Source organism: Rhinolophus sinicus, chromosome 4, assembly GCF_057876585.1.
Source record: "Rhinolophus sinicus isolate RSI-liver-muscle chromosome 4, RSI-T2T, whole genome shotgun sequence".
Lineage (NCBI taxonomy): Eukaryota > Metazoa > Chordata > Mammalia > Chiroptera > Rhinolophidae > Rhinolophus > Rhinolophus sinicus.
Genome location: NC_142504.1, coordinates 14,500,287 through 14,526,214, shown reverse-complemented (window position 1 = coordinate 14,526,214; position 25,928 = coordinate 14,500,287). Strand labels below are relative to the sequence as shown.

The following is a 25,928-nucleotide window of genomic DNA, read 5'->3' as shown; positions in this document are numbered from 1 at the left end:
TATTTATCCCGCAAAATGTTTAGTAAATATTGGAAAACAGCCATTTAAATGAAAAAAAAAATTAATTGTATTTAAACCAAAGTCCACCATGTTAGGGGTTGGGACCTCTCAGGAGATCTGCTATGAAGTGAATTCTGTGAATCTTCTGACGCTTTCAATATTTTTAGACATAAAATCCTTTGGAAGTAAATGGTATCAGGGCAGAAAACATACTTCAAATGCCACAAAATATGCTTGTGATAAGCAAATAAAAATTATCAGAAGGACATTCCCAACCTGGGGTTCCCTTGTAGCCTAAAAGTCTCAGCTGGTTGTATTCACTACCAAGACAAATGATCCTGGGAAGAGCTTTCTCTCCCTTTCTCCCTTCATAGTAAATAGTCCAAAATCATTCTTTCAGTACCTTCTTGTCTTTTCCCCTCTAAATCTATACATGTTTTGCGGAATATACAACAACGGTAGGATTTTCACTAACATTTACCTGAGCAGTCCCTTAACATGCAAAGGGGATGGTGAAGGCAACCCAAGGACAAGCAGATGTTTACAACAGCCTCTTGCTTTTGTAACCAATTTTTGGATTATTACCATATAACATAATGTCCTAAAATATAATAGCCACATAAATACTTACAAGATTTCAGTAAATGCGTAACTTATCTGAAATTGCGTATTTGGGGGTTGACATTTGACTCTAGAGTTTGTTATTTAACGGTCTGGGTCTGGTGGGGTTGGAGGAAGGATTGGCAGTCTTTACCATTTCTTAAAGTAAAGTTTTAAAAGAGTTGTAGATTCCAAGGAGAAAGAGATTCCCCCCTCAGGAAAGCAAAATGCCAGTGTCTCTCTCTTTCCCATTCTTCAATTGTTATTAAACATTATACTCATTAGCTGGGTAAAGCAACGAGTTCTGAAGCATTTCTTCAAGTTGCCCGCTTGTTCCACTTTTAATCCATTAACTAGTGGTCTTCAGTTTGTTGATGACTTTTTTCTCTTTGACCCTCCTATTCTGGAACCAGATTGTAACCTGCCGCTCGGAGAGATTCGTCGTGGCTGATATCCGCCTCCGTTTGTCCTTGGTAATGAATTTGTTTGTAGCGTATTCCCGTTCGAGTTCTTTTAATTGCACCTTGGTGTAAGGGACGCGCTTCTTTCTCCCCCGCCTGTAGGAGCTGGCGTCTGAGGGATGAGAGACCACGTCTGGAAGATAGGGAAGAAGGCAAGTTACAGAGGAATCAGACCCAGGCCAGGACACATGCGACAGCTTGATCTGAGCCACCCGCCTTGCAGCACCAGCTGCCCTTTGCCATGCTCTGCACAATCCAGCCTTCTGCCAAAACCTGGAAGGGTCAGTGGGGAGGTGGTTAGTTCTGCACTGAAATGAAACCGCCCAGGGCTCCAATGACCATCCCAACTAGGCCATCCTGCCCGCAAAGAGCGCCGGGTTCGCTTGATCGCCTGGCCCAGCGGCCCACACCTTAGCGCTGGGCTCAGGGGTCAATAGTTCCATGCCTAGCTCCTCACTATTCCCTAAGACCTAACACTTGATGTTTCTAGACTGGAGTCATTTTTTGAGAGAATGAATACGGGCAATTTGGTAAACCGTTTCCAGGTCAATTTCCTATCCTGGGCTGGGGAGGGCGGGGCGCAGAGGGAGAAGAAAGCCACCCAGGGTCCCAACAAGCTTTTTCCCAGCCATCCCTCACCCAGGGAGAGCCAGGAGCCAGCCTAACTCAAGGGCAGTGCGGGCAGCGCCAGTCAGCCGGGGTCCGGCCCCCAGGGGTGCAGCGCTGCTAGTGCAGGCCAGGGAGAGAGACAGCAAAGGGGCACCAGGGTGACCCGGGAGCGAGAGGAGGAGAAGCTGGAGCAGAGCCGGGAGGACCGGGACTGAGAAGGGGGCGCCATTTACCGGGCAGAGTGGACTTCCAGAGGTGGGGAGGCTGCGCCTGCTCTTTGGGGCAGTACATTTGGCCGTTCCAGCCGTTGGGCAGCGCCCAGGGCTGGTAGCTTTCCATGGGAAGACCCAGGGGCTCGTGGCGCGACTCGCCGGGGCCCCCGAGGCCCGGCACCACCGGCATATCCAGGTAGCCCGGCACGGGCTGATGGTGGTGGTAAGGCCCGGGCGCGTAACCCTGGTGGTAGAAGGCGAACTCCTTAGCGCGGGAGCTGAACTCCTCGGCCGCCGGGCCGGCGGTGTCCATGTACTTGTCGGCGAAGGCGGCGGCGGCGGCGGCCGAGGCGGGCTGCGCGCACGACTTGATGGCGTTGGGGTGCGGGCCCATGCGGGCGCACGGGTAGTAGCCGCTGCCGAAATAGCCGTAGGGCAGCGCCGCGGGCCCCGACGAGCTCTGTGCCGCCGCTGAGCAGGGACTGCACTGCTTGGCGGCCTCGGCTCCTGCTGGGCCCGCCGCGCCGGGCCCTCCCGAGGACGACGCGGCCGCGGCCGCTGCAGCAGCGGCGGCGGCAGCGGCGGCGGCGGCGGCGGCCGACGGGGGCGCCTCCCCGGGCGCGCTGCTGTAAGCGGCCGCGGCGCCGGGCGCCAGGGGCGCCGGGTGAGCCATCAGGTTGCGGCACTGGTTGGCCGCGGCTGCCGCCGCCGCTGCGGCCGCCGCCGCCACCGAGAAGTTGCCCCCCGCGGCCGCGGCCGCCGGATGGGGGAAGCCCCCGCCCCCGGCCCCGGCTGCCGCTGCCGCTGCCGCCGCCGCCGCCGCCGCCGCCGCCCCTTCCATGTTCTTGTTGAGCTCGTCGGCCACGAGGCCGCCGCCGTTGTCGTAGAGAAACATGACGGTGGGCTCGATCCAGCGGGGGTGGAGGAGCACGGAGGCTGTCATAGCCCGAGCCGCATGGAGAAGACCCCAGTGGCGCTGTTTTAAAAAGCCCCCAAGAAGTGAAGAGCGCGCCGCGCGGGGCCGGGGCCCGAGCGAGGGGGGCGGATCGCGCCCCGCGGGGTCGCGCCAGGCGGCCGCCCATTGGCCCGCCTCCCCCCCCCCCCGCTCCGCCCACGGCGCATGCAAAGCGGGCGGCTCCAAGCCCGGCTCTGCGCTGCGCACCCGCGGTCCCCGCCGCCGCCCGCGAGGTCCCCAGCGCCAGCGCCCGCGCACCACTCACCCAGGGGAGAGGCGGGGGACGCGGGAGGGTGCGGTAGGGAGGGAAGGGTGGCTTCCTCGCAGCTCCCCTTCCCTCCTCCTATACCAATGGGGCTCAGAGCAGCCTAAGACCGGAACGGGACAGGGGTGCGCTGTTGGGTTGCGACCTGAGGCTGTCAGGTAAATCTACAGGCGGCTGGGGATGGGATAATAGCGAGGCGTAGTCCAGCCTGGGTGTTTCTTGGTGCCTTCGGCGCTGTTTTCTTTTCAGGTATCCACATCTACGCGTCTGTCTGCTGCGAGACGCCAGCACTGACACTAGAGCTTTCAACTTTCGTAGCGTCACGATTTGGCTCTCTTTCTAGGGGAACAGTGGCTGGATGGTTGCGGATGCGCCTGGCTCTTGGACCCCAGGACATTCCACTGGCAAGCTTGGACTGCATTTAGGAGCTCCCTCTCCTTCCCTGTCCACAGTGCTGGCGGGCAATTTCATGCACTCGCACTTAGGCCCACAGGCTTAGAGTGACCCATCATCCACACTGATACACACACATTCAAGTGTACCCTGATCACACACTCACACTTATGTAAACAGACTGTTCCTCATTCTGTACCCGTCACATCTCTTCCTCCTCCAGAGACTGTGAGATGGAGAAAGAGATTTGTGTGCCCTGTTCTCCAGTGTTTCCACACCTCCAGCCCGCCTGTCCTGTCCTGGAAGGAGTTTAAGAGGAACAGGCTGGTTGAGAGCTGGCAAAGACTCAAAAGAGCCCCCATTCTGGGGCCTAATGAAGCTTCATAGAGCCTGGGCAGGAGCTTACTCTCCAGTCACCCGAGCCCTTCTTATTTCACTCTGTTCTGGGGCAGGAGGAAGAGACTCTTTGAGTCCATTCCATGCCTTCCCCCCCAAGTAGGATTGGGGAGAGCACTGTCTCCAGCCTGCAGAGGGTGTGCTGTCCTCCTCCATCCAAGAACCAGGCCAAGAAGTCTTTCCTCTGTGCGTGGGGATTGCGACCCTTTCCTGAGAGCACGGTGAGATGTTGGTGCTGGAAGAATCAAGCGGCCGCCATGATTTGGTGAGGGCTTTGGGGCCACATACTTCCATTTCCTATTGTGGAGGCTGTGATCTGATCAGATGCTCAGAAGGGGAACATGCGTTCAAAGTGAAAGTAGGTGAAGTCCCTGGGAACATCAGGGTTGGGGAGAGCGCTAAAATCCCTTGCACCCCAGGCGACTGGTAAGCAGACAGGTAGAACCTGCCCTCCAGACCCAGCTTGCAGACTCAGCCCTAAGCTCAGGGCACTGCGGGACACCCCCAGCCCCTATCCCCCTCCCAGGTCTGCGCTCTAAGGCTCCTGGTCTTCCTGCAGGGTCCGGACCAACGAGGCTGGGCTCTGGCTTTTATCCACCCTGATCCCGGGTTTGCCTGGACCAATGTAAATGTTGCCCAATAAAACCTTCTATGACCCCCCCCCCCACCATACACATAACCAGTGTGCCCTTTCTCTCTTTCCTTTTTAGTAGCTCCGGGTAAATATTGATTTGCCCCCAGTTTACCTCCTCCCTGACCGGCCATTTACAGACTAAGGAACCGGCCTCTGTAGGGACCTGATTTTTGTGTTACTTTCCGGGCCCGTTTGCCCCCCTTCCTTCCTCCAAGTGGCATTGTAAAATTCACGGTGACAAAGAGGCAGGGTAGGGTTCAAGGCCCCAGTTCCTGAGGACTTCAGGGCTGTTTTACATATGGGTCAGACACGGCTGGAGGCCAAGGTCAAGTTGAAAGTTGTAGTCTAGCCAGCGTGAGAACTGCCATGCAAGCCTGGAGACCCAGGCAGCTGCGAAAGGCCCACTGCCCACCACCCCTCACTCTTGACTCCTTTCTCCTTTGGAATTCCTGTTCCTGGCTCTGTTTGGTTACCCAGAATTTTTTGCTGCCTTCATAGAGTTTTTGGGGCGGTGTTTACAGACTCTTCTTCTCTGCCTCCTCCCTGCTCTTGGCCCGAGCTTCAAGCCTCTTCTGTTTTCTAGCCAGACCCGGAAAAACGAAAACACAGCTCGGGGAGCCCCCACCAGCCGGCGCTTGTGCCAGCTCACCTCTGGCCATGGCGCAGCTGTCGGTGCACACAGCGGCCAAGGCCAGCTCCACATTCATCACTCCCTCTCCCCACTTCATCGGAGACTCAGAGCACTGCATACAGAGGAAGGGCCCCAGCTCCACAGACTGCCAAAGTCGACTGGGTGCCTCTTCACCAAAAATGGTGAGACAAGTTTTCATCTTGTCTGCTGAGGAGCTGCAAGCAGGTTTGTCTGGGAGGACAGCGCTGGGGGAAGGCTTTGGGTTGCATCTCAAATTAAGCTTTGCTCCTTAAACTTGGCGGCTCTGCCAGGGAAGAGCTTCAGGCCTGAATTATTTATTGAACTTTGTGATGGATCTTTAGTGATCAAGTTATCTGGATGTTTTCTTAGTTCTCTGTCAACTTTCAAAAAACTCTTAAGACATGGCTACTTAGAGGGAGGCAGCCTGCTCGTTCCCTTCTTATCTTAGATCTCTCTCTCTCTCTCTCTCTCTCTCTCTCTCTCTCTCTCTCTCTCTCTCTGTCTCTCTCTCTCTGTCTCTCTCTCTGTCTCTCTCTCTATATATATATGAAATGATTTTTCCACCAGGCAAGTCAATGGCGTGCTGGCGTGCCGTCACTGTTTTTAAAAGTCTGCAGGTCCCGCTAGATATTGAGTTGTAGCCATCAACCGGTGGGGATGGTTTGTAGAATTTGAATGAGCTCCGTGAATAATTTTGGGTCTCAGTTTCTACTCACTTTGAAGCAAGAAAATCTCTCTCCCTTCTTCTCCTTTGTTGAGGGATATAAGAGATTCATTAATTGTTCCCAATACTGTTTCTCAGCCTCTTAGCCTTCCCGGCAGCCACCAGAATTGGCTTGCTGTGGCAAAAGAAAGGTCTGAGGGCAGCGAAGAACTGGAGTGTGCTCTGGGAAGCAAGCACAAAACTCCCTCAGCGATCTTCCTCTTTTTCCCTATATCAAGGTCAAGACTCACTTGCCAGCCCAGCTATTCATCTCCGATCCCTCTGCTTTTTCATCCACTCAGTAATTCCTATGGAGGTGCCATCAACTTGAACCTAGCAATGACAATTTTATCCTAAGACCCTTTTTGAGCTAGGCTGGGGAAGCCAGGACACCCGTTAGGATCTGCGGGAATCAGTGGCCCCTTGAGTAAGAGGGTGGCAGGGATGGAGGTGGGCTCAGCCTGGTGCTTCCTGATTTTTCCCTGGAGAGGCCCAGAATAGGCAGCGTGGGCAAGATAGGAGGACAGCGGCAGCCACTGGCTTGGCCTTTGTTCTAGGAGCTGCCAGACCCTTTTTCTTACCTCTTAGGGCAGACCAGGGTGTCCCATGGGGCTTTTCTGCCCTGGAGCCTCCTGCTGAAGAAAGAGACTTTGGCTGGGTTTTGTGTGTGTGTCTGGGGGTGGGGGGGCGCTTGCTGCCAGCCTGGGCCATGGGGCCCTGGGATCCCAGGGTTAGAAGAGAATAGGACAAAGGGAAACCAGGTTTTAATCGAGTTTGATTTTCACTAGCAAATGAAATTTACCTGCTCTCACTTTAACTCGGAGGAGGCTGTCAGCACCGCTCCCTGGCGCTATTTCTCTGCATCCATGCAGCATTAGGATAAACATTCCTCTGTTGGTTTTTAAAGACACTTTGTATTTCAAGATATTCATGTGTTTCTAATGTATCCAAGCAGCTTTACGAGCTGCATTTGCAGAACATCTTAACCCTCTCTCTCCCGATGCAGGAGGGGAGGGGTGGGGGCACAGAGATAATGGCAAAGGAAGAAAGATCCGGAGTGGGAAATGGCGGAGGAGCTGAGGCTAGCTAGGGGGGAAAGAGAAGGAGAGACAGGGAAAAACAGCCGAACATGTCTGAATCTGCAGTCACCCCAGACCATTTGGGTAAGAGGCAAGTAAGGGTCGCTCTGTTCCCAGTGGGCTTTTCAAGTTTCCCTACCCTTATTCCCAGCAGGGTGGAAACTATACTCTTTTTTTCCTTTAGGAAAAAGGGTAGGTTCTGAAGAAACCTGGGCTGAAGCTGGCCAGTAGGCAGGGCAATGGCATATCCTGAGTCACTTGTTCAAACTTTGGTTCTAGATTTTTGTGCATTTCAAGCCTTCATGAAGCAGCAAAAGGCCCAAGTCTGTAGGAACAGGTTTGAACTGTGGGAAGTCACTTGGCACTGTGGTGACCAATGCTAACACGGTGAAAATGGATGTACAAGATTCTGGAAGACCCATTTTGCCATTAAGATCCCCTCATCCCATGGATTTTGAGGAGAGCAAGTTTTGGGAGGAGCAGCTCTCCCACTGCCTAGTGGGTTCCTTCTGGTAGCAGGCCTTCAAGGCCACTAGTGCACAGCGCCTCAGAAAGGACAGCGGCAGAAGCCCAGGGAGGACCCTCAGTGGCAGGGCTGCCCAGCAGTGTCCCTCTCGCCCAACCCCCCAGAAAGTCCTTGAGCATGGAGAGGGGCGCCTCCCCCACACGGTTGAGGACAATCACTCCCCAGGCTCCCTTGAGGAGCAGCCGCCTCTGCACAGTGCCAGCGGGCTGCGCCCAGACTCCCCAAGCTTGGCGTAAACTTGGAGTGAGGGGCGCATTCCCGCCTCTGAGACCGACTGCCCTCGGGCTCAGGAAGGCCTGGGGGATTCGGCCTGTGGCAGTGGTGATGGGGAGGGAGCGATGCCTGCCCGACGGTGCCGCCGCCGCTCTTCTCTTGACTGGACCTGGACGTCAGCCTTCATTCAAAGGACCGGAGCAAGCGTTTAAAGAAGACGGAACTCAGTGAAGCGCTCAGCCGGAAGGAGGAACAGCCTTCTCGAATATCTCAGCTGGAGGCGGGGTACCGGCCCGCTGGACCAGGGCCCACACCACCTAGGGAGTGAGCCCCCCGTCGTTCGGCCAGGGCGCTGGGAGAGCGCAGGATGGCCTGACGAATCCTGGGCGGCTGCGACGCAAAGAGGCCACGCAAAAAGGCCGAGAGGTCTCTGTCCGGTCGCTGTCTGTCCCCGCCACTGCCCGAAAGGAATCCCACCCGCCGGTCTCCACCCCTATCTTTACTTGATGCTCCCTCCCGCAACAAACAGGAAACCAGCGCTGGGCTGTGGATTCATTCTGTCAACAAACACACTGAAGACATTCTAGCGTTTGAAGGAAATAGGGGGTTTGGACGTAAGCCTGGCCCTGAGGAGCCCCGGGTTTCTCCGGAAGAAACTGGAGCAGGCGGCCAGGCCGCCTGGGCCCGCGTGGGCCCATCTGTTCTCAGAACCCGAAAGACTCCCACATCCCTGACCCAGGTTGCGAATTCTTAAGATAGAAAGCAACTCAGGGAGAGAAACTCACCAGCGCAGCCATGGGGAAGGGGGAACTCAGAACAGAGAACACAGAGGTGTGATCAGACTTTTACCAGTAGGTTCTCTGCTGTAATCATAACGATGTGTGTGCCGTGATATGCACACACAGATTCACACATCAAATGCGCCCACACACACAGTGAACAAGACGTTCAATGTCACGTGGGTGAAAGACAGGCATCCGTCTAGAGGAAAAATATTTCACCCTGTCGGACCAGCCTGGTGACATACTTCGGGGTAGCTGGCGTCTCTCTATCCATTCTGATTTTTCCAACGACTCACCATTCCTTACCCCCCGCTTTGTAAATACACCTGTCCCCAGTGGAAGGCGAGCCCCCGACTGGCGTTTACCTGGTTCGGGTGTTCTCTCGAGAAACTCTGGCCGCCTCTGGGACCCCGCGCGGAGCCGGTGAGGGGCGCCGACGCTGCTCTGAGCGCAGCCGCGGCTCCTTTGTCCCGTTGCTGCAGCCCCGCTTGGCCCAGCGCTTAGGGAAACGAAGCAGCTCAATAAAAACTTTTGATATTAGTTTTTATGGGTATTTACACTCTGGTCAGGGGAGCTGAGTACGGAAGCTCCATCAATCAGCCCCCAACCTCAGGTTTGGATGCTCAGTTTATGGATTGGGAAAAGGAAATTGCCGGAAAGAAAGCACGGGGATGGCCGGCTGATTGCGGAGAATTGAAAAGGGAGCAAGGTCGTTTTCCGTTCTTGGAAAACGAAGATTAAATGGGTACCGCCAGGTGGTATCCAACTGGACTATGTTTTTATTTGAGCCCCCTGGCCGGGATTATTTTTCCACCTTTGCCTAACAAATTATTTTTTAAATCCTTTTATTATGAAAAATTCCAAACACACACGAAAGTATAAGGAACCCCTATATGCCCAACTCCTAGTTTCAATCACTATGATCATTTTGTCTCTCATGTTTCATCATCCACTTCCACTTTTTTTTTAATATTTTAAAATTCCAGACATCCTAGTCCCAACATAGGGTTTTGAGGATAAATTTCAAGGTTAAGCAAAATTGGTCAATAAAAAGGAATCCTTGCTATGTCTGAGGGTAAGGGGTCAATGTGTTTGAACTTGAATTGTTCCGATCACAATCTAGAAAGAACTTGAGAGTCCACCCAAAATAAATCTGGACAAAAAGGGGTTGGGGGTGTGGAGCATCTTGCCTGAAAATTTGTCTCCTCATTATCAAATACACATACATGAGGGAGACTTATGTTACCCTTTTCCAGGAGTGTGTCATCCTTTCATTGAAGATTTCTACTGTTGTGTCAGGATTTGGGGAACAGATGAAAATCATGCCTCAATCCTTTCTATGTCCTAAATTGACATATATTCCCTTCTTATTGGACAAGTGACAATTTCACATTTCAGCACATCTCCTCCCCTGGTAGAAACTAAAAAGAGATTTCTAATGATTAAGCAAGGAAGGGAACATTGTACTGGATTGATATTTTATTGCAGCAACCACAGTTTTCAAAAAGAAATGCAATTCCATGTATTTTAAAAACTCTCCTCAGCAGTAAAAGATTTTAAAACAAGAATTAATAGACATTGTGGTTTGTTTTGTTTTGTTTTTATTCAGTGGCCTAACTGACAACAAGCATGATCCTCTCCAGAAACTCTGGAGTGTGATTTAACTAAAAGCCTTGGCAACATTAGAAAGCAAAAAGGCAAAAATGGAAAATAACTAACCATGGAATTTGACAAGTCCTATACCAGCCAGCTACTTCATAAGTTCAAATCCCACTTGTCTGAATGGATATTTATCGTTCTTTCTGTGGCAGAGTGTTGGGTTGTTTTGTATTTGGATTGTTTATGGTTCCTTAATGACCTTTTTTTGAGTCGTCAAATATCTGGGATGCTTTTTGCTAATATATGCTAATATAACCGCTTATCGCATTAGAAAAGAGATATGTGGCTAAACTCAGAAGGAATGTGTAAATGAAGCAAGAGAATTATGTGCACAGACTTTATATAGCAACTTCAGCTGCCCCCAGCAGAAGCCCCTGGAGACAATGGCCCTGAGTCCCTCCCTACTGCCTGTGGGGAATCAGCAAGATTAATTCCTACTGGGGTTTGGGGCACAGCAGCTCCTTCAAGGGTCTTTGGTTTCCTGACTCTAGGATGGAGTTCACCATGGGGGTTAGGGTTCCAGTCAGAGTCAGAGTGGGGATTTCAGAAGTGAGAAGATTAGGAGGAAGAAGGAGAGAGGAAAAGAGATGCCACCACAGAAAAGCCATGAGACAAAGAGGAAAGGACAGATGGAAGGCAAAAAAAATAAAAAGCAAAGAAAGCATAATTCTCAACAAAACATCAAGCCACAGCAGCCCAAGGCAGGCCCATGTTTTTAAAGCTCTGCAGAAACCCGTTCTCTGCGGAAGCCTTTTCGCTGAAGAAGCCTGGCTGGAAGCCCCGGCTGGTGAGGAGCAGATGGTTAGGCTGCAAGCCTCCCTGTGACTTCTTTAACTGCACAAAAATAATATGGGCTTTGAGAATCTGATTAAAGTTCAGAATTAAATGTGGGTGTGAACTTCTGTCCACAGAGAGTCCACGCAAAGAATTCTGGCTGGTATCAGCTGCCCCAGCATAGGTCTTGAGCCAGACTTGGGACAACTCATTCAGTCTGCTAGCAATTACATGCTCTCAGCCACTTTTAAAAAGGCCATATTTCTTTACATTTCTAGGACCTAATGTGGGGTTATGTCAGGTCATGGGACCCTTGGCTGGTGCAAAGTAATTTGATGTCATTGAGAGCAAGCAGACTCGTTTGTCACCCCGAGGAATAGACGTCCCCATGGGCCTGAGCTGGGAGCAGAGCAGAGCTGGCTGGTTCAAGGTCAGCTTAGCTAGGTGGGCTGGGTTGAGGGGAGTTTTCTAGGTGATGTGTGTTGGCGCAGGGGAGTAAGGGATTAGCTCTGCTCCAGGCATTCACATCAGCCCATTGAGCTCCTATGGGACCCAGACTGCTCCAGGACCTTGGATCCCAGGTTCATTTGCTACAGGATCCAAATCTCAGCTTTTCATTCCCTGAAGTTAAAGCTGGTTAACACAGGTACGGTCCTTCCTTCCATCCCCACCCACCAGTGCTCCAATGGTTTGTATCAGATTCCATAAAATTAAGAGAGACCCCTATCTGTGGCACAAGACTCACCCAGCTGAGAGGTGAGGGCAGAAAGGGCCAGAACTCTATTCCCCTTTGGGGATGCACTGTGGTGTTTGACAGGTTTGGCTAACGTCTTGGTGAAGGGCTTCAATGCATTTGCTTAGAGTGGTCTCCTCATCCACTGTTTTCAGTTACGTTCAGCGTTTTTTTTTTTTGTTTTTTTTTTTGGGGGGGTGAAGGGTGGTAGGAGGATAACAGAAAGCTAAAAAAGAGGGTTCCCTGGGAATCAGGGAGCGGCCAAGCGTGGAGTACGGGTAGGTGTGGAGAAAGCAACTTGATGGGCAAAAGGAGATGGAGAGGAGGCCACTTCCTATAGGGTCCTCCTGCAGAAGGCCAGTGTCAGCAGTCATCCCTGTCCCCTGCCGTCCCTACCCCAGAAGGCCTGGAAACTCTACCAGTGGAGCTGCAGACCCACTGCTGTGGGGCCCAGTTGTGGCCCCTGGGATTCCCATGTTGAAACGTAATGCATATGTATCCTTTGGTCTCTGTAGCCTCAGAAGGCTTCCTGGTGCTGCTCTTCCTCCCTGACAATTCCAAGATGATGTAATGCCACAATAAATGGAACAAGACGGGGAACTTAGACCAAGATGAAGTGGTCAGCCAGGAGGCCACAGAAGAGGGATACCTTGCTATAAACACGTGAAGCCAGCCAATAGAGAAGCTGCAACTGGTAACTCTGAGGCAGATGGGGAGGCTGGCAGGGAGTCTGCCTATCTCTCCACCTGCCTTCAGGTTAGGCAGAGGCCACTGGTGCTGTGGGGGAGCTAAGGTAAGAGACAGCATTCCATAGTGGGGCTCATTCCCTGGGATCCTGAGAGACACCCAGTTCTCCGTAGAAATTATTCTGGGCAAGAGGAAGCGGACAGGGCAAGGTCCAACAGAGATGAGGCGAAAATACGGCTTGCAGTCCCTTGAGAAGCTGGGTTCCTACAGCTCTGCAGTGTGCCTGGCCCACACCAGCCGGCAGGCGGCGAGGGGTTAAAACCGACCTCTGGGTGGGATGGCCTTCAAGCCTCCCGCCTCACCTGGGTTTCTGTGGCGATCTCTTGGTCCCCAAGTCACTCAGGAACCTCCAGGAAAACCCACATATGGTCGTTGCAGGACTCCGCCTGCTTCAGGTTCAGGAGCCCCAGGAAGAGCTGGACAGGAATCCGGGAATTCTGGGCCCCGCGTGCCCTCAGTTGGTTGACCAGGACCCCACCCGGGAGACAGGAAAGCCAATGAGAGCTGGACCTTTCCTCTCCGAGGTGGAAGTATCGTTTTCGCCCTGGGTTCCGGCCCGGGGCCTGGGATCTTCGAGACGGTCGCAGGCTTCGAAGGTGCGGCTTGAGAGAGGAGGTCCTGTCCCCCAGCCCCAATCCAGCGGCAGTCAAGGTCGCGCAGTAGGCAGAGGCAGAGGATGCTCGCAAGTCACAGCTGCAGTTCCGACGTCTTCCCACTAGATGTCTTCCCAGTTAATCTGAATTGCAGGGCGCTGTCTGTTCCCGGTGCCCGAGACTCGGTTTCCCCCGCCGCTTTTGGAAGTCTGGTGTTCCGTTGGGAAAACAAACCGTTTTCTTTCTTTCTTATGGCCCCCTTCCCGCCCCGCGCTCTAAATTCTGCCTCTGGAAATCCATCAGAATTAAACGCTGGCTCCCTGCGGGCCTGCGACGGGACCGCTCTCGCCATTGGAATCTTTTTATGACCTTTGATGTGTTTAAATAACATAGCAAGCCTGAGTACACACCTCGGATTAAACTTTAATCGGCTGCAGTCAAGGTCGCCCAGGTGGTAAACGCGTTTCCTCCGAGGTCTCCTGGTGGACACTGCGGGGTCCAAAGTCTGGGGCTGAGGCCCCCACTGTGAGCTCCCGCCTCCGCCCAGGTCTGGGTGGGGGCCAGGATGACGGCGATCCCGTCCAGCCTCCAAAGAGGACGGAGGAAATGGGATCGGAGGCGGACACCCAGGGTGGGCTAATGACCCGAGCACAGTTTTTATAGCTACTAGACAGAATAGTTAAAAATTCCAAGAGTCACTTCCAATTTCTCTTGACTCCAGAAAATGGTTATAGGTCCAAAGTCACGGTGAATGCCTTGATTATTTTCCCCAGCATGGATCTGGTAGCCCAAGGATGGGTCAGGGGTTGCTGGTAATGATGGTACCATGTTAGTGGATTGTTTTGAGGGTGGCGAAGCCCGTTTGAGGTAGGTCAAGGTCTAGAACCCAGGCTATAATGGCCCTTCCCCATGCCAGGCCACTCAGCTGGGCTGAGTCACCAGGGCTGAACACAATTTTCTTAACCAATGCACTGGTCATGGAGAATTGTCTTGGGCAGTCATTTAGGAAAAAATAAATCCAAGGCAAGGGCAGCATGTATAGTGAGAGCTACCAATGTGCTTTTAAAAAGGGGCTGTGTACATAGGGCTGGAAGGTTAGACAAGTCGTGGGTAACAGTAGCTTCCTCTGGGGAGAACTGAGAGTCAGAGGGTCTGGTGGAGAATTCACTTTTTGTTGTAAATTTTTGTGTGTGTTGTTTGTAATGTGCACCAATTTCATGTGTCAGTCATTGGGGCAACACTATGCATAAAACACGGTGACTTGTTTATCTCAGGGCCAAACATTTGGGGAATTCCCTCCACACATCAAACCAGACTTGGATTCAGGGAAAACATTGAAATAAGGCATCCCAAAGCTTAGACCTGAGCCTTACAGGCTATCCCCTCAGATAGATACCCATGTCCTGAGAGGAGTTCTTAAGCCTTTCTTGGCTGAGCTTTCCCTAATCTGGAAATGAACATGCCAGCCCAGGATATAAAGCCCTAGCTATTCAAAGCAACAGGAGAACTCCATTGTCTCAAAACAAATTAAAACCTGATCTTCAATTTTTCTCCAACTCCTGAGTGCCTGAGGATTTGTAGACAAGGTCCCTACCTGTTCCTTCAGATTAGAGATTCCCACCGCCCCTAGCCATGGTATGAAGAGTAAATATCCTTTATGTATATATGTGTATATTTGGTTTGTCAAGTCTTATCCCCAAGTGTCAAGAAACTCCACATACTTGACTAGGGTGTTGATTACTTGAGTTAGAGACAATATTATCACCGACTAAAGTTAGTTTTAAAAATGCTTCTTCATGGAGCCTTTTCTGGGTAGCAGTTACACAAGTGTATACACATATAAAAATTCAGTGAGCTGGGTGCTTAGGATTTTTATGCTTTGCTATATGTAAGTTATATGGCAATAAAAAAAATTTTTTTAAAGTGCTTCCTCATAACGACCTGTGAAGTAGGTCCCGAGGTTATTGTAACCATCTCTGTTTTACCGACAAGGCAACTAAGACTCAAGGGCAGCTAGACCATCCTAGGGCCAGGGGTGGGAGTGGGGGGGAAGAACCACTCCTAGGTTCCTCTCCCAGTCTTGCTGCTTCAATAAGGAGCTCTTTCTTTTCCAGCAGCTTTGTCAGGTAGCAGGAAGCAGCTCTGTCTGGAAACGTTCTTCTCAGGGTGGTTGTGAGGAAGGAACAGGATGAGACCTGCAACTTTCTTCAAATGTTTTATCCTTCGAGTAGGGAGAGGATGGGGTGGCCGCGATGCCCAGAGGCTGTGGGGCCTAGAGAGCCCCACTTGCGTCCCTCTAATGAGAAAGGCGGCCTCTGGGGCTTGGAACATATTTTCTTCTGCTTATTCCAGTCACTCCGCCCAGGCGCACCCCCGCAGCAGAGCCCGAGGCCCGGAGACCCCTCCAGGAGGTCGCACACCCTCTCTTCAGTCCCCGCCCCCACCCGTTTCTCAAAAGCACAGGCAGGGGTGGAGCGACGGTGTTCTGAAATAAAGGTGGTTGCAGTTAGATGGCCTAGGACATAGAAAGCGGTTATTTATTCCAGGCACAGTCGCAAAAGGCTTCCAAAAATATCGAGCCGAGATATTTTATTGTCCAGCCTGTCTGCAGCCTGTAATTATGCGTTCAAGATGTTTAATGTGTGCAAATGCATTAGCCGCTTTCGCTCGTGAAAACCCTAGCTGGGAGCGGGGGAGAGGCAAGTCTGGAGATAATTATGTCGTACAGTCGCAAACATTATTCTGCTCTTACTGTAAATGGCCCCTGCCACCTTTACGAGAAGCCAGGAAAACTTTGAGAGTGACTTGTAGCGTTTACGCAAATTGATTTTTTTTTCCTCCCGTATTGTTCGAAGTATCTATTGGGCGGTTTCTGTATCAGGTTCATGGGCACGCCAGAGAGAAGGCGGCGGCAGAGGAGCGCAGAGCAGCAGCTCGCGCGGGGCCTGGCACCGGGAGGCGGCTGGGGCTGGTGGCCCAGAGCTCTCGCCGCCCCGGGCAGCCGCCACCGTGGGCAGAGTCAAGCACTCCGCCTTTTCCCAGCTGTTCAGATCTCCTCGGCCTCCTCCCCACCCTACACCCCCCCCCCCCCCAATTAGGCCGCCTCCGCGCACCCGCAGACCCCACTCCCAGGCTGCTCCGGGTTGAAATGCGACCTCTAGGCCGAGGCCTTAGGCCCGCGAGCAGCTCTCGAAAAGGCGCGGGCCCAGCCCTTGCAGGGGTAGGGTGCGGGGTTGGCTCTCATAGGGCTGACCCTGGGTCGTCCCGGGTGCTGCGGGGGCCAAGGGAACAGCTGGGATGGGGGACCCTCGCTTCCACCCCCGGGAGGGCACGTCCGTGACCACCACCCCCCACCCGGCCTCTCGGGGGAACCTTGTAAGGTTTTGGCTGGCTCCTCCCACCCCCCCGCGATACGTACACCTCGGTTCTCATATTCGGGTAGCAGCTCCGCCCGCCCAGTGAGAGCGATTAGTGCAGGGACAGCAGTCCGGGACTGCGCCGGGCCCTGAGGGACAAAGGCGTATGTTTGCAAAGCAACAACCTCTCTCAGCTCCCCAAATTTCCGTTTCAGCTCAGGCTTTGAGAACAACCACAACAAGGCGGCGGTGCGGTGCGGGGCGCGGCTCAGCCTGATGCCAGGCTGGGCGCGCCTCTGGCCGGGCGGTCCCCGAGGGCGGCCCTGGCAGGCGGGTCGGGGCTGCTGCGGGTGCTCGCCGCGGTGCTTCTTTGCGGGAGGCCGTCAGCCTGCCCTCAGGAATCACCGGGTCGGGCTCCAGGTAGCGCAACATTCCGCCGCAGGCCTGTGTCCTCTCATTTCTCCTTAGGAAACGAACAGAATTTGAAACTCATTTGAGGCCGCTGATTAAAACAAAACAGAAACATTTGGCGCTAATTTCGTGTTGCGGGGCACGGAGGAAAGTCTGTGTGGTTTCCAGGGCGCATTTTCTGAGGCCTGGCAGCGCTGTTGTGGACCCCAGGGCATGGAGAGCAGGCGGGTGTGGAAGGATCTGGAGGGATGACATAATCCCAGGGAGGGAAGTACACACACACACACACACACACACACACACACACACACACACACACACACACACACAGAGGAAAACAAAACAAAACAACGAAAACCCCACCAGACGTGATTTGTTCCTGCTCCAAATGCACCATCCAAGGAGAATCCCTCTGGGCTACAGTTCTTTGGGCTCAAGGGCTTGGGTCCTCAGATCCATCAGTGGTGGAGCAAGTTTCTAAGGGATGAGCTCCTAACCTCCCCTTGAATGTTCAGGCTCTGGCTACAGGAGACGCAAAGGAGAGGAAAAGCTTAGTGGGGGTTCTGAGTAGCTTGGGTGGCTGCAACCCCAAAATAAACTCCATACTTTGGATGCCTGACACAATGCAGTTGCCAATGCTCCCAGACCTAGAGGAGGGAGTCGGGTAGTTATGCAGCAGCTAGAAATTTGGGGACAGCAAGACCCTGGCAGAAGGTACAGACTAAAGCTTTGAGACTCTCCCATTATTTTTCCTCCCTCTCCTTGTGTCTGTCTCCCTTTCTCTCTCTCATCTTTTCCCCACTCAAGGGAGGCAGGCCTTCAGGTACTAGTGGCTTTGCTCCCAGGCCCCAGTTGGATGGGATGGTGAGACTGGGACGTTTGAGGAAGGGTCTCACTAGTGGTTCAGATTTCAGAGACTGCAGAAGTGGCCACAACCCAAGACTGAAAAAAGAAACTTTGACCACATTCAGTCAGTATCTCACAGGCTTGTGGCCTAGAGGGCCTAAAAAATGCCATCTTTTAACCCAGAGATTCCTGGTCGCCCGAGAGGCTAAGTAGAATTTTGCAAGCAGGAGAGGATAGGGGAAAACAAAACAAAACAAAAACAAACAAACCACTATTTCCGTAGATTTCCTGGCTAAGTGTAAAAACAGTGCTCACAGAGAAGGCCATGTGTCTTGTTACTGCTCTTTTGAATGTAATTTTTTTATAGAATTGAGGGTTTCTAAATGCCCTCACAGCAAACCAATATTTGATCCTCCCTTAGGGAAGTCAATGTGGTCAGAGCCTTCCTTGCTCTCCTCCTCCTCTGTTTTCCAGCTCCCTCAAAAGAGCCCACAGAAACACAGAAGGCCCAGGGGGAGACTTTTGTCACTGGAAATGACTCTGCCTGGGACCTAGAATCCAGAAACGGTGAGTGGTTTCTCTGCCTGGGTCCTGGGGCTGGGGGAAGGCTAGGCTGGGCTGCCAGAGGGCCTCCCTGGAAGCTACACCCAGCCAGGGAACGGAGGTGGGCTTTTAGGAAAATGGTTGAACAGGGCCACCTGGAAAACCTAGATTTCTCAGCTGTCTAGATTTCCTGGAGGAGGAATTCTCTGGCTAGGAGTGATTGTTGCCAATTCCAGTTTCCAGATTTGGTTTTCTGGCCCAGGAAAATTGGGGCCTTGTTTAAATCTTTTCCTAGAAGTTATATGTTCATTCTTCAGCTTTCTGTTTTCTATTAGCCAAACAGAGACTTCACGTAAGATAATCTCAGTTTCTCCCTCCGACCTCTGAAACATGTAATTTGGGGGAGATACTGTATTTAAAATGCCAGTCCCCGTAATGAGCCCTGCTTAGCAGTGTGAGCTCCCACCCTCCCCTTAATGAACAGAGCTGTCGAGAAATAATTTCACTTTGATCTAGTTTGTGACCTGATTTTTTGGCTTAAAGAAGACTGGGCGGCTAATTGGATTCTTCAGTTGCCTTTAATCTCCACCTCAACACTTGGAACCTGACCAAACTGAATTAAAACAAGTCTGATAAACAAGATGTAGCTGGCTCCCAGGTTAACAGCAATGAGAAAATCCCCCCCACCACTGTGGAGTTTAATGATCACAGCGTGGTTGGCACCTCACAAAAACCATGAGGCTGTAGGCTCCCAGAACCTGCAGCACGGAAGTCTTCAGAATCCTTTCCCCTTCCCTCCCAACACCCTGGATGTGGTTTAATTAGAAAGAGAAGGCGAGGGATAGAAGGAAGTGGGGAAGAAAAACTTACAGTTGGTGAAAGAGGCAGGGTTGGGGGGTTCATCTCAAAGGGAGGCAGGACGTTGAGGAGACTTTGTCCCTGGGAGAGGAAGCAGGCAGAGCCTTTGAGGGCTGGACAGTAAAGATTGCAATTGGAATTTCCAACTGTGCTCCAAGAGTGAGGGGGTGCAGGAGGGAAATAGGATATGAGGGGCAGGGTTATGCAGCCTGAGGGGCTGGGAATCATGGGTTTTATTTAATCTTTTCAGATGCCAGGGTTTTGTGTTCTGGAGGCAAAGCAGAAGGAAGGAGTCTGCTGGAAGCTCCCTATTCTCAATGTGGGGCCTGAGAAAGGGTTCTCTTGGGCTCCCCTCCTGATGTTCCAATTTGCTCTCTGCTTAAGAAGCTGGAGGGGTTCTGAGGGGTTACCTCTTCCAAGGGAGCGGGAGTTTGGTTTCAGTCAGGATCTCTCAATCTAGACACTATTGACATTTTGGACTGGATAATTCTTTGCTGTGAAGGGTGTCCTGTACTCTGTAGGATGATAAACAGCATCTCTGGCCTCTATCCACTAGGTGCCTGTAGCCCCTACCCCGGTAGTGACAATCAAAAATGTCTCCAGACATTGCCCACTGTCCCTTGGGGGCCATAATTGCTCCCAGTTGAGAACCACCAGTTTAGGCCTCTGTGAGACAGGCATATCTAGTAAAAAAAAAAAAAAGAGAGAGAGAGAAAGAAAGAAAGAAAGAAAGAAAGAAAGAAAGAAAGAAAGAAAGAAAGAAAGAAAAGTGGAATGCTTTGCTTGAAATGATCTTTGTAGCATTTCAGACAACTAGAGGAGGAGGATGGAGGCCTCCCTCTTCTTGTGGCCTCTCTGGCCAGCTGGATCATGAACACCTTCTTAGGGTTGTCTTGAACCTCCACTGAAACACCTTCATGAAGTCTTTGAACAAGCATGTAGCTTTGAAGGTATATAATCCAAACTTTAGACCCACTCATCTAGGATATGCATAAATGTTTGTGTGTGTGCGCCCACGCTCATGTGCCTGGTGCTTAGGCTAGAGGCTGGGGAAGTAGGATCCAGGCCTCAGCTTTTTCTGCATCCTTGAGTAAAAGAAAGCTCTTTTCCTTGGCATACCTGACCTTCGAGCGGGAAATGGCTGAGCTTTGTGCAACATTTGCTGTTGAGTGTATTAGGAAGTGGAGAGCCTATTGCAAATGTTGAAGTGAGAGCTGGTCTCTATGATGCTGTGAGGCAGATTCTTATCCAGTAAGGGGGCCTATAGCTCTGCAACCATCTCTGAGACCAAGCCACCCTCACTCTGAGCAATCTCTTCTCACCTAGATTGTCTGGGAACTGTACTGTCTATGAAAGTATGATGTTTGGCATAATTTATTGAACATTTGGCATTATTATTATATTGCTGATAGAAACTATTTTTTAAAAATGAGTATTTTACTACAATCTAGCTATCTCAACCAGATCCTTCCACCTCTCCTCCTTTTTCCCACCTTCTTCCCTTCCTCTCTCCCTCCCTCCCTTCCTTCCTTTTCTCTCTCTCTCTCTCTCTCTCTCTCTCTCTCTCTCTCTCTCTCTTTTGAGTTTTCCTTCCCTGACATGTGCCTATACAACACAAATAAAGGAAAGTAAAGATTGAGAGAAATTGATGAATTTACAAGGATAGTTCTAAAAGACTTAAACATCATAATAAGAACAGGGTTAAATTGAATGATATATACTGTGGGTGCTAAAATAATGTATACACATGACTTGTATTCATCTTTTGTTATCAGTATATACTGAGTATTGCAATCTTAATATAGGTTTTTCCTTTCTTAAAATGTGTATACCTTTTTTTTGGCCCCCCTCTGTATATATACTTAACCACAGTCATCCTTAGTCTCTCTCTAGAACAGGTGATTACCATTTAAAGCTAGTCAGATACCTAGGAGTCAGGGTGTTCAGATGTATTAAGCTTTCAGTATTTGTCAAAAATCTCTAATTGAGTACTTGCAGAGTGCTAATCACTTTACAGATATTAACTCATTTAATCCTCCAAACAACTTTAGGAACTATTGTCATTATCCCCATCTCACAGATGGGGAAACAGAGGCACAGTCAGATTCAGTAATTTGCCCAAGGTCATCCTGCTAGTAAAGGGCAATGTGAGGAGTGAACCCAGGCATCAGGGTCCAGAGGCCATGTTCTCAAGTGCTAATCACTGTTGCCTCTAGTGCTGGGTGGAGACAGTGGTCCAGAGGATGGAAGTTGGGGAGGGGAGCATCTTTGTGCTAAGCAGGTAGCCACTGTTCTAGAAGCCTTGCTTTGAGCTTCAGAGCCAGATTCCCTGTCAACAGTGGGTCTATTAATCGGCGCTTTTCTGATCATTGCAAGTAGTTATGGGAAATGTAATCCATATCCCTGGTATTTACTACCGCAGGAACACAGGAGATGTAATGAAGGAGGGAAGGTTGTAATTGTAGAAAAACACCAATTCTAGTAACAGAAGTCAGTGGCAGCCAGAGACGTTCTCCCCAGGTTTCCGGCCCTGCTGGTGGCCCCTCCACCAGGCTCCATGCAGGCAGGAACCCCCCAGAGGAGGAAAGGGGCCTGTTATAGGAGTCATCAACCTGTCACCACGGCTAGGGTGAATATGGCTTCTGAGTTGGGGGGAGGGGGTGGAGGCTTAGTCTTTAGCACCACCAGCTGCAGGGAAGGGGGAAAGGGGATGGTGGGATGTAGAGTGGGGGTTGGGAGAGGGAGGCTGGAGGTGGAGCAGGCCTTTTTACCTACAGCCCTGGAACAGACATTTATTGAGTCAGCAAGGCTCCATGCTAGGCACTGCTTGGCATTTAACACAAGCAAGGGGGTCCTTACCGTCACGCAGCCTTAAAAGTCTGTAAGTGTGTGCATGTGTGGGTTTGTGTGTGAGAGAAAGATGGGGTGACGCCACGACATAAATGATCACACTGAAGGCTGAGACAAGAACCCAGGGACGCAGCATCATGAGCAGCACGTTCAATGGTGTGGGGTGAGGGGGTCTGATTGGGACAGTCAGCAAGGAGGCTGGGGTGCTTGTGGGCATAGAGAGTGTCTCTGACCTGGGCAGACAGAGAGAGAGGGTTGTCTCAGATGGAGATGCAAGGGGGATGCTGGGAAGAGGCTCAAACCTAGTTTAGCTAAAGGTGAGGAGAAGGTAAGGGAAGTATTGTCCAGCACCCCCTGTGTTCTAGATGCTGGACTTTGTAGGGATTATCTCATTTAACCCTCACAACTCCCCCTGTTAATTGGGCACTGTTGTTATGACAATTTTACAGATGAGGAAATTGAGGCAGAGGATCCCACAGCTGGGAGGCAGAGGCCCTGCAGGACTCCACAGCCCCCTCCCTCAACCGTTGTGAACCAGGTCCACAGGTGGACCTGTGCCATTAAATCCAGGTAATGAGAAGCCCTAGTGGGAGGCTTTTGTTTGTGGTTCGCATAAGAAAAATCTGTATTCTTGCATTTCTGTATTTCCCCTCTGTCACCATCACATACTGCGGAAAATACCCAATAGTGATGAGAAGTTGGGTTTTCTTTTCCAGGGCGGGTCAGAGGGCACGGTCGCTCAGGATGGGCGATCAGGGCTAGGAGGCCTGTGCGAAGCTGGGTGCGCTGGCCTTGAGGGCGCCGGTGGGCGGACATACGGATGGACGCGGCCCGGAGGATTGGTGGCCTCCACAAGTGACCGTGAGAGCCCGAATCCGGAGGGAGCCCGCGGGCCTGGCGGAGGCTCGGTGAGACCTCCTCCCGACCTGGGGCCACGTCCTGGGAACTCGTTGGCGGCTGCGGGCTCTGCCTCTGGGCTGCCAGCTTCCTCTGCGCGCCTCGCCAGTGGGCCGGGGCAGGGAGGCCGGCGCAGCGGCGAAATCCCCTTTCTTCCAGCTCTGGGAGAGGGACCAAGGACCCGGGCTCGCGACTTAATTAACTGCATGACTGTGGAATAGTCACGGACCTTCTAACCTGTGCAGAAAGGTCAAGGATGATAACAGTAGCAATAGTGTGTACCTGCTTGCTTATCCAGCATGGCAGGGTCAAAGGGGATGATTTATTCAGTGATCATATATGTGACGTCCACCTACTGTATGACAGGCACCGTGCTAGGCTCTTTTCATTCTAAAATATTTATCTTTTATGTGTACCTTTTGGGATAAATTTAATTGAAATACTATGTACAAGAAGTGCCCAAGTCATAACATCAACAAAATATCACCAAGTGAACACTGTGTCACCAGCCACAGGTCAAGAATCAGAACTTAGCCAGCATCTCACTATCCTGACATCTGGCACCAACAAGTGGTTACTTTCATTCAACAAATACCGTGTTCCCTCAAAAATAAGACCTAGCCAGACAATCAGCTTTAATGCGTCTTTTGGAGAAAAAATTAATATAAGACCTGGTATCGTATCATATCATATCATATCATATCATATCATATCATATCATATCATATCATATCATATCATATCATATCATATCATATCATATCAGTCTTATAGTAAAATAAGACTGGGTCTTATATTAATTTTTGCTCTAAAAGATGCATTAAAGCTGATTGTCTGGCTAGGTCTTATTTTCGGGGAAATGCGGTAAATGATGCTGTGGAAGGGCATGGCACACAGCCAATAAAGTGCTTTCAGTCAGAGGCCCCATTATCTAAGTTAGCCCCTGTTGAGCAGGGATGGGGTTTACCTAAATACCGGCTTCTCCTGGATGTTTTCAAGGGACTGGAGACCTGGGTTCGCACCCTCATCCTGGCACAGAACACAGAGGCACCTCCTGTGATCTCTGGGTTTCCTCTGCTGAAGGAGGGCGCTGGCTTTCACTCTGAGGATCCTTCCTTCTGTGACTAATGAGGGTGGCTTGGATGTATCTCAGAAATAATAGGACAGATTTGGAGCATGACTTGTTGCAGTGTTTGTTATTACTAGGACAAATATTATTAATACATTCATAATAACAACTCATTTTTGAAGGTGAATGTCTCCAGTCTGAGGTTCGTCATAAATGTGGGGCCTGGGGCTCATTATAAAACCTCAAAGAGGTTCTACTACTTTAAATAACAACTGGAGATTTCTTTAGACATCTTTAGAGAAGAGTGTTTCTGTCTGTGCAAGGAGAATCTTCGTACTATACGGTCCCCTCAAGTACCACTGGACAGTAGGTTGAAATGGTCCATTCTCATTGTTACAAGTGCTGCCATGAGTTCTAATCTAAAAATTAACAGTAGGGGGCATGGCTCCCAAGGGTTTCTTACCCCCTGCCTGTTCATTTCCTGTTAGACTGGGTGATGGGTAAAGTCCAGCCTCCCTTCCCAGGCTGCCTGGCCTGAAGATGCACCAAGAGTGTGCCCAAGGCAACCTCTTCAGAAACCAGAAATCCCAATCCTACAGAACGGAGTCCTTCATGCCACCAGCTTTTCCCCAAGGGAGCTAAATGTCCTCAGAACAGGGGCAGCATCAGGTTTGGAGAAAATGGTAGAGTAACAATTCTTTACATACCAATGGGGATTTACAACTGACAAAGCACTGGCCATTTCTCCATCTATTTGGTGGTGTTACTATGAATACGTCTCTGGGTTTTGTTTTTGTGATGATGGGAGGGTCCAGAACACAAAGACCCTTTGTTAATTTTGAAGTGCAAGGTGACTCTGGCTTTAGCTTTGGAGTCACACAGATTTAGATTTGAGTCCCCACTCTGCCACCTGCTTGCTTTTTGTTCACATTCTAAAATTAAGTTTTTTCAACTCAAAAATGGATATGATACTATCACCTAGATAGCCTATAAAGCTGTTGTGAAATTTAAGTTCTATGATGCAAATAAAGCACTTAACCCAGTGCCTAGACTAATGTAGTATAATACTAGTTAGCTTTAATTACATAGTATCAGTATTATTATATAATGTAATTCCTATAGGCATGGCAGAAATCATTCTGATTTACAGTGATGAAACAGAAAGTATTGCGCTACTAACATATGCTACATCGTAGATAAACCTAAAAACTTAAGCTAAGTGAAAGAGGCCAGAAACAAGAGACTACCTATTGTATGATTCCATCTATCTAAAATGTCCAGAAAAGGTAAACTTATAGATACAGAAAGTAAATTAGCAGTTGCCTCAAGCTGGAGATGGAAAGAGAGATGAACTGTAGAAGAGCTTGAGGGATCTTATGGGAGGCGGTGATAATGTTCTAAAACTGATTATTATGAGCCTTGTCCCACTTAAAAATCATTGAATTGTATACCTGAAATGGGTGAGTTTTATGATATTATATATATGTGTATATGCATATATATACATATGTACATATATATTATATATATATGTCAATAAAGTTGTTTTAAAAACTCAGTGAGTATCACAGAAAAAGAGGGAGAACAGAATCCAGGTTTCCAACTAGGTGTCCTCGAGACCATTGGTGCAGTCATTGCCTCCTGTTGGCTAGGAGAGAGAGAAGGCAAACAGCAGGGGAGGAGCTACTAGAATCTCCATTAAATAAGGGATGGAACTAAGACAATTTGGAGATTGTGGAGATGGCAGTGTCTTAAGATGGGAAAATGGGGGAAGAATAACTTTTATTTGGTGGGTGTGTGTGTAAAAGAGTATGTAATAATTGTGGCTTTTATTAAATTCTTAGTATTCTAAAAAGCTTTATATCCTAAAGCTATAGTCTTTTCTTTCCTTTTTAAATTAAAGTTTATTGGGGTGACAATTATTAGCAAAGTTACATAGATTTCAGGTGTACAACTCTGTGATACATCATCTATATATGACATTGTGTGTTCACCACCCAGAGTCAGTTCTCTTTCCTTCGCCATATATTTGGTCCCCTTTACCCTCATCTACCACCCCTTTTCCCCCTTACCCTCTGGTAACCACTAAACTATTGTCTGTGTCTATGAGTT

General features: G+C 50.4%; 2 protein-coding genes across 9 annotated transcripts; one reads left to right on the top strand and one right to left on the bottom strand.

Moving 5' to 3' along the window:
- Positions 1-946: 946 nt before the first annotated feature.
- HOXA13 (homeobox A13) lies at positions 947-2,864 on the bottom strand. Its single transcript, XM_019726224.3, has 2 exons — positions 1,904-2,864; positions 947-1,194 (listed from the first exon to the last, which is right to left on the bottom strand). The coding sequence occupies exons 1-2, from the start codon at positions 2,823-2,825 to the stop codon at positions 950-952; spliced, it is 1,167 nt and encodes a 388-aa protein (XP_019581783.3). The 5' UTR covers positions 2,826-2,864; the 3' UTR covers positions 947-949.
- Positions 2,865-2,881: 17 nt separating this feature from the next.
- Positions 2,882-23,381, top strand: LOC148758326 (uncharacterized). Of its 8 annotated transcripts, XM_088797682.1 has the most exons (6): positions 3,035-3,260; positions 3,446-4,249; positions 5,109-5,381; positions 18,074-18,166; positions 22,300-22,420; positions 22,567-23,381. In XM_088797682.1, exons 2-6 carry the CDS (start codon positions 4,216-4,218, stop codon positions 22,610-22,612), a joined length of 567 nt encoding a protein of 188 aa, XP_088653808.1. In that variant the 5' UTR covers positions 3,035-3,260; positions 3,446-4,215; the 3' UTR covers positions 22,613-23,381. The 8 variants fall into 8 exon arrangements, 6 of the variants coding, with proteins under 6 accessions (XP_088653813.1, XP_088653812.1, XP_088653809.1 ...); XM_088797687.1 differs by having other exon boundaries at positions 3,034-4,112; positions 5,113-5,381; XM_088797686.1 differs by having other exon boundaries at positions 3,034-4,112.
- The last annotated feature ends 2,547 nt before the right edge of the window (positions 23,382-25,928 follow it).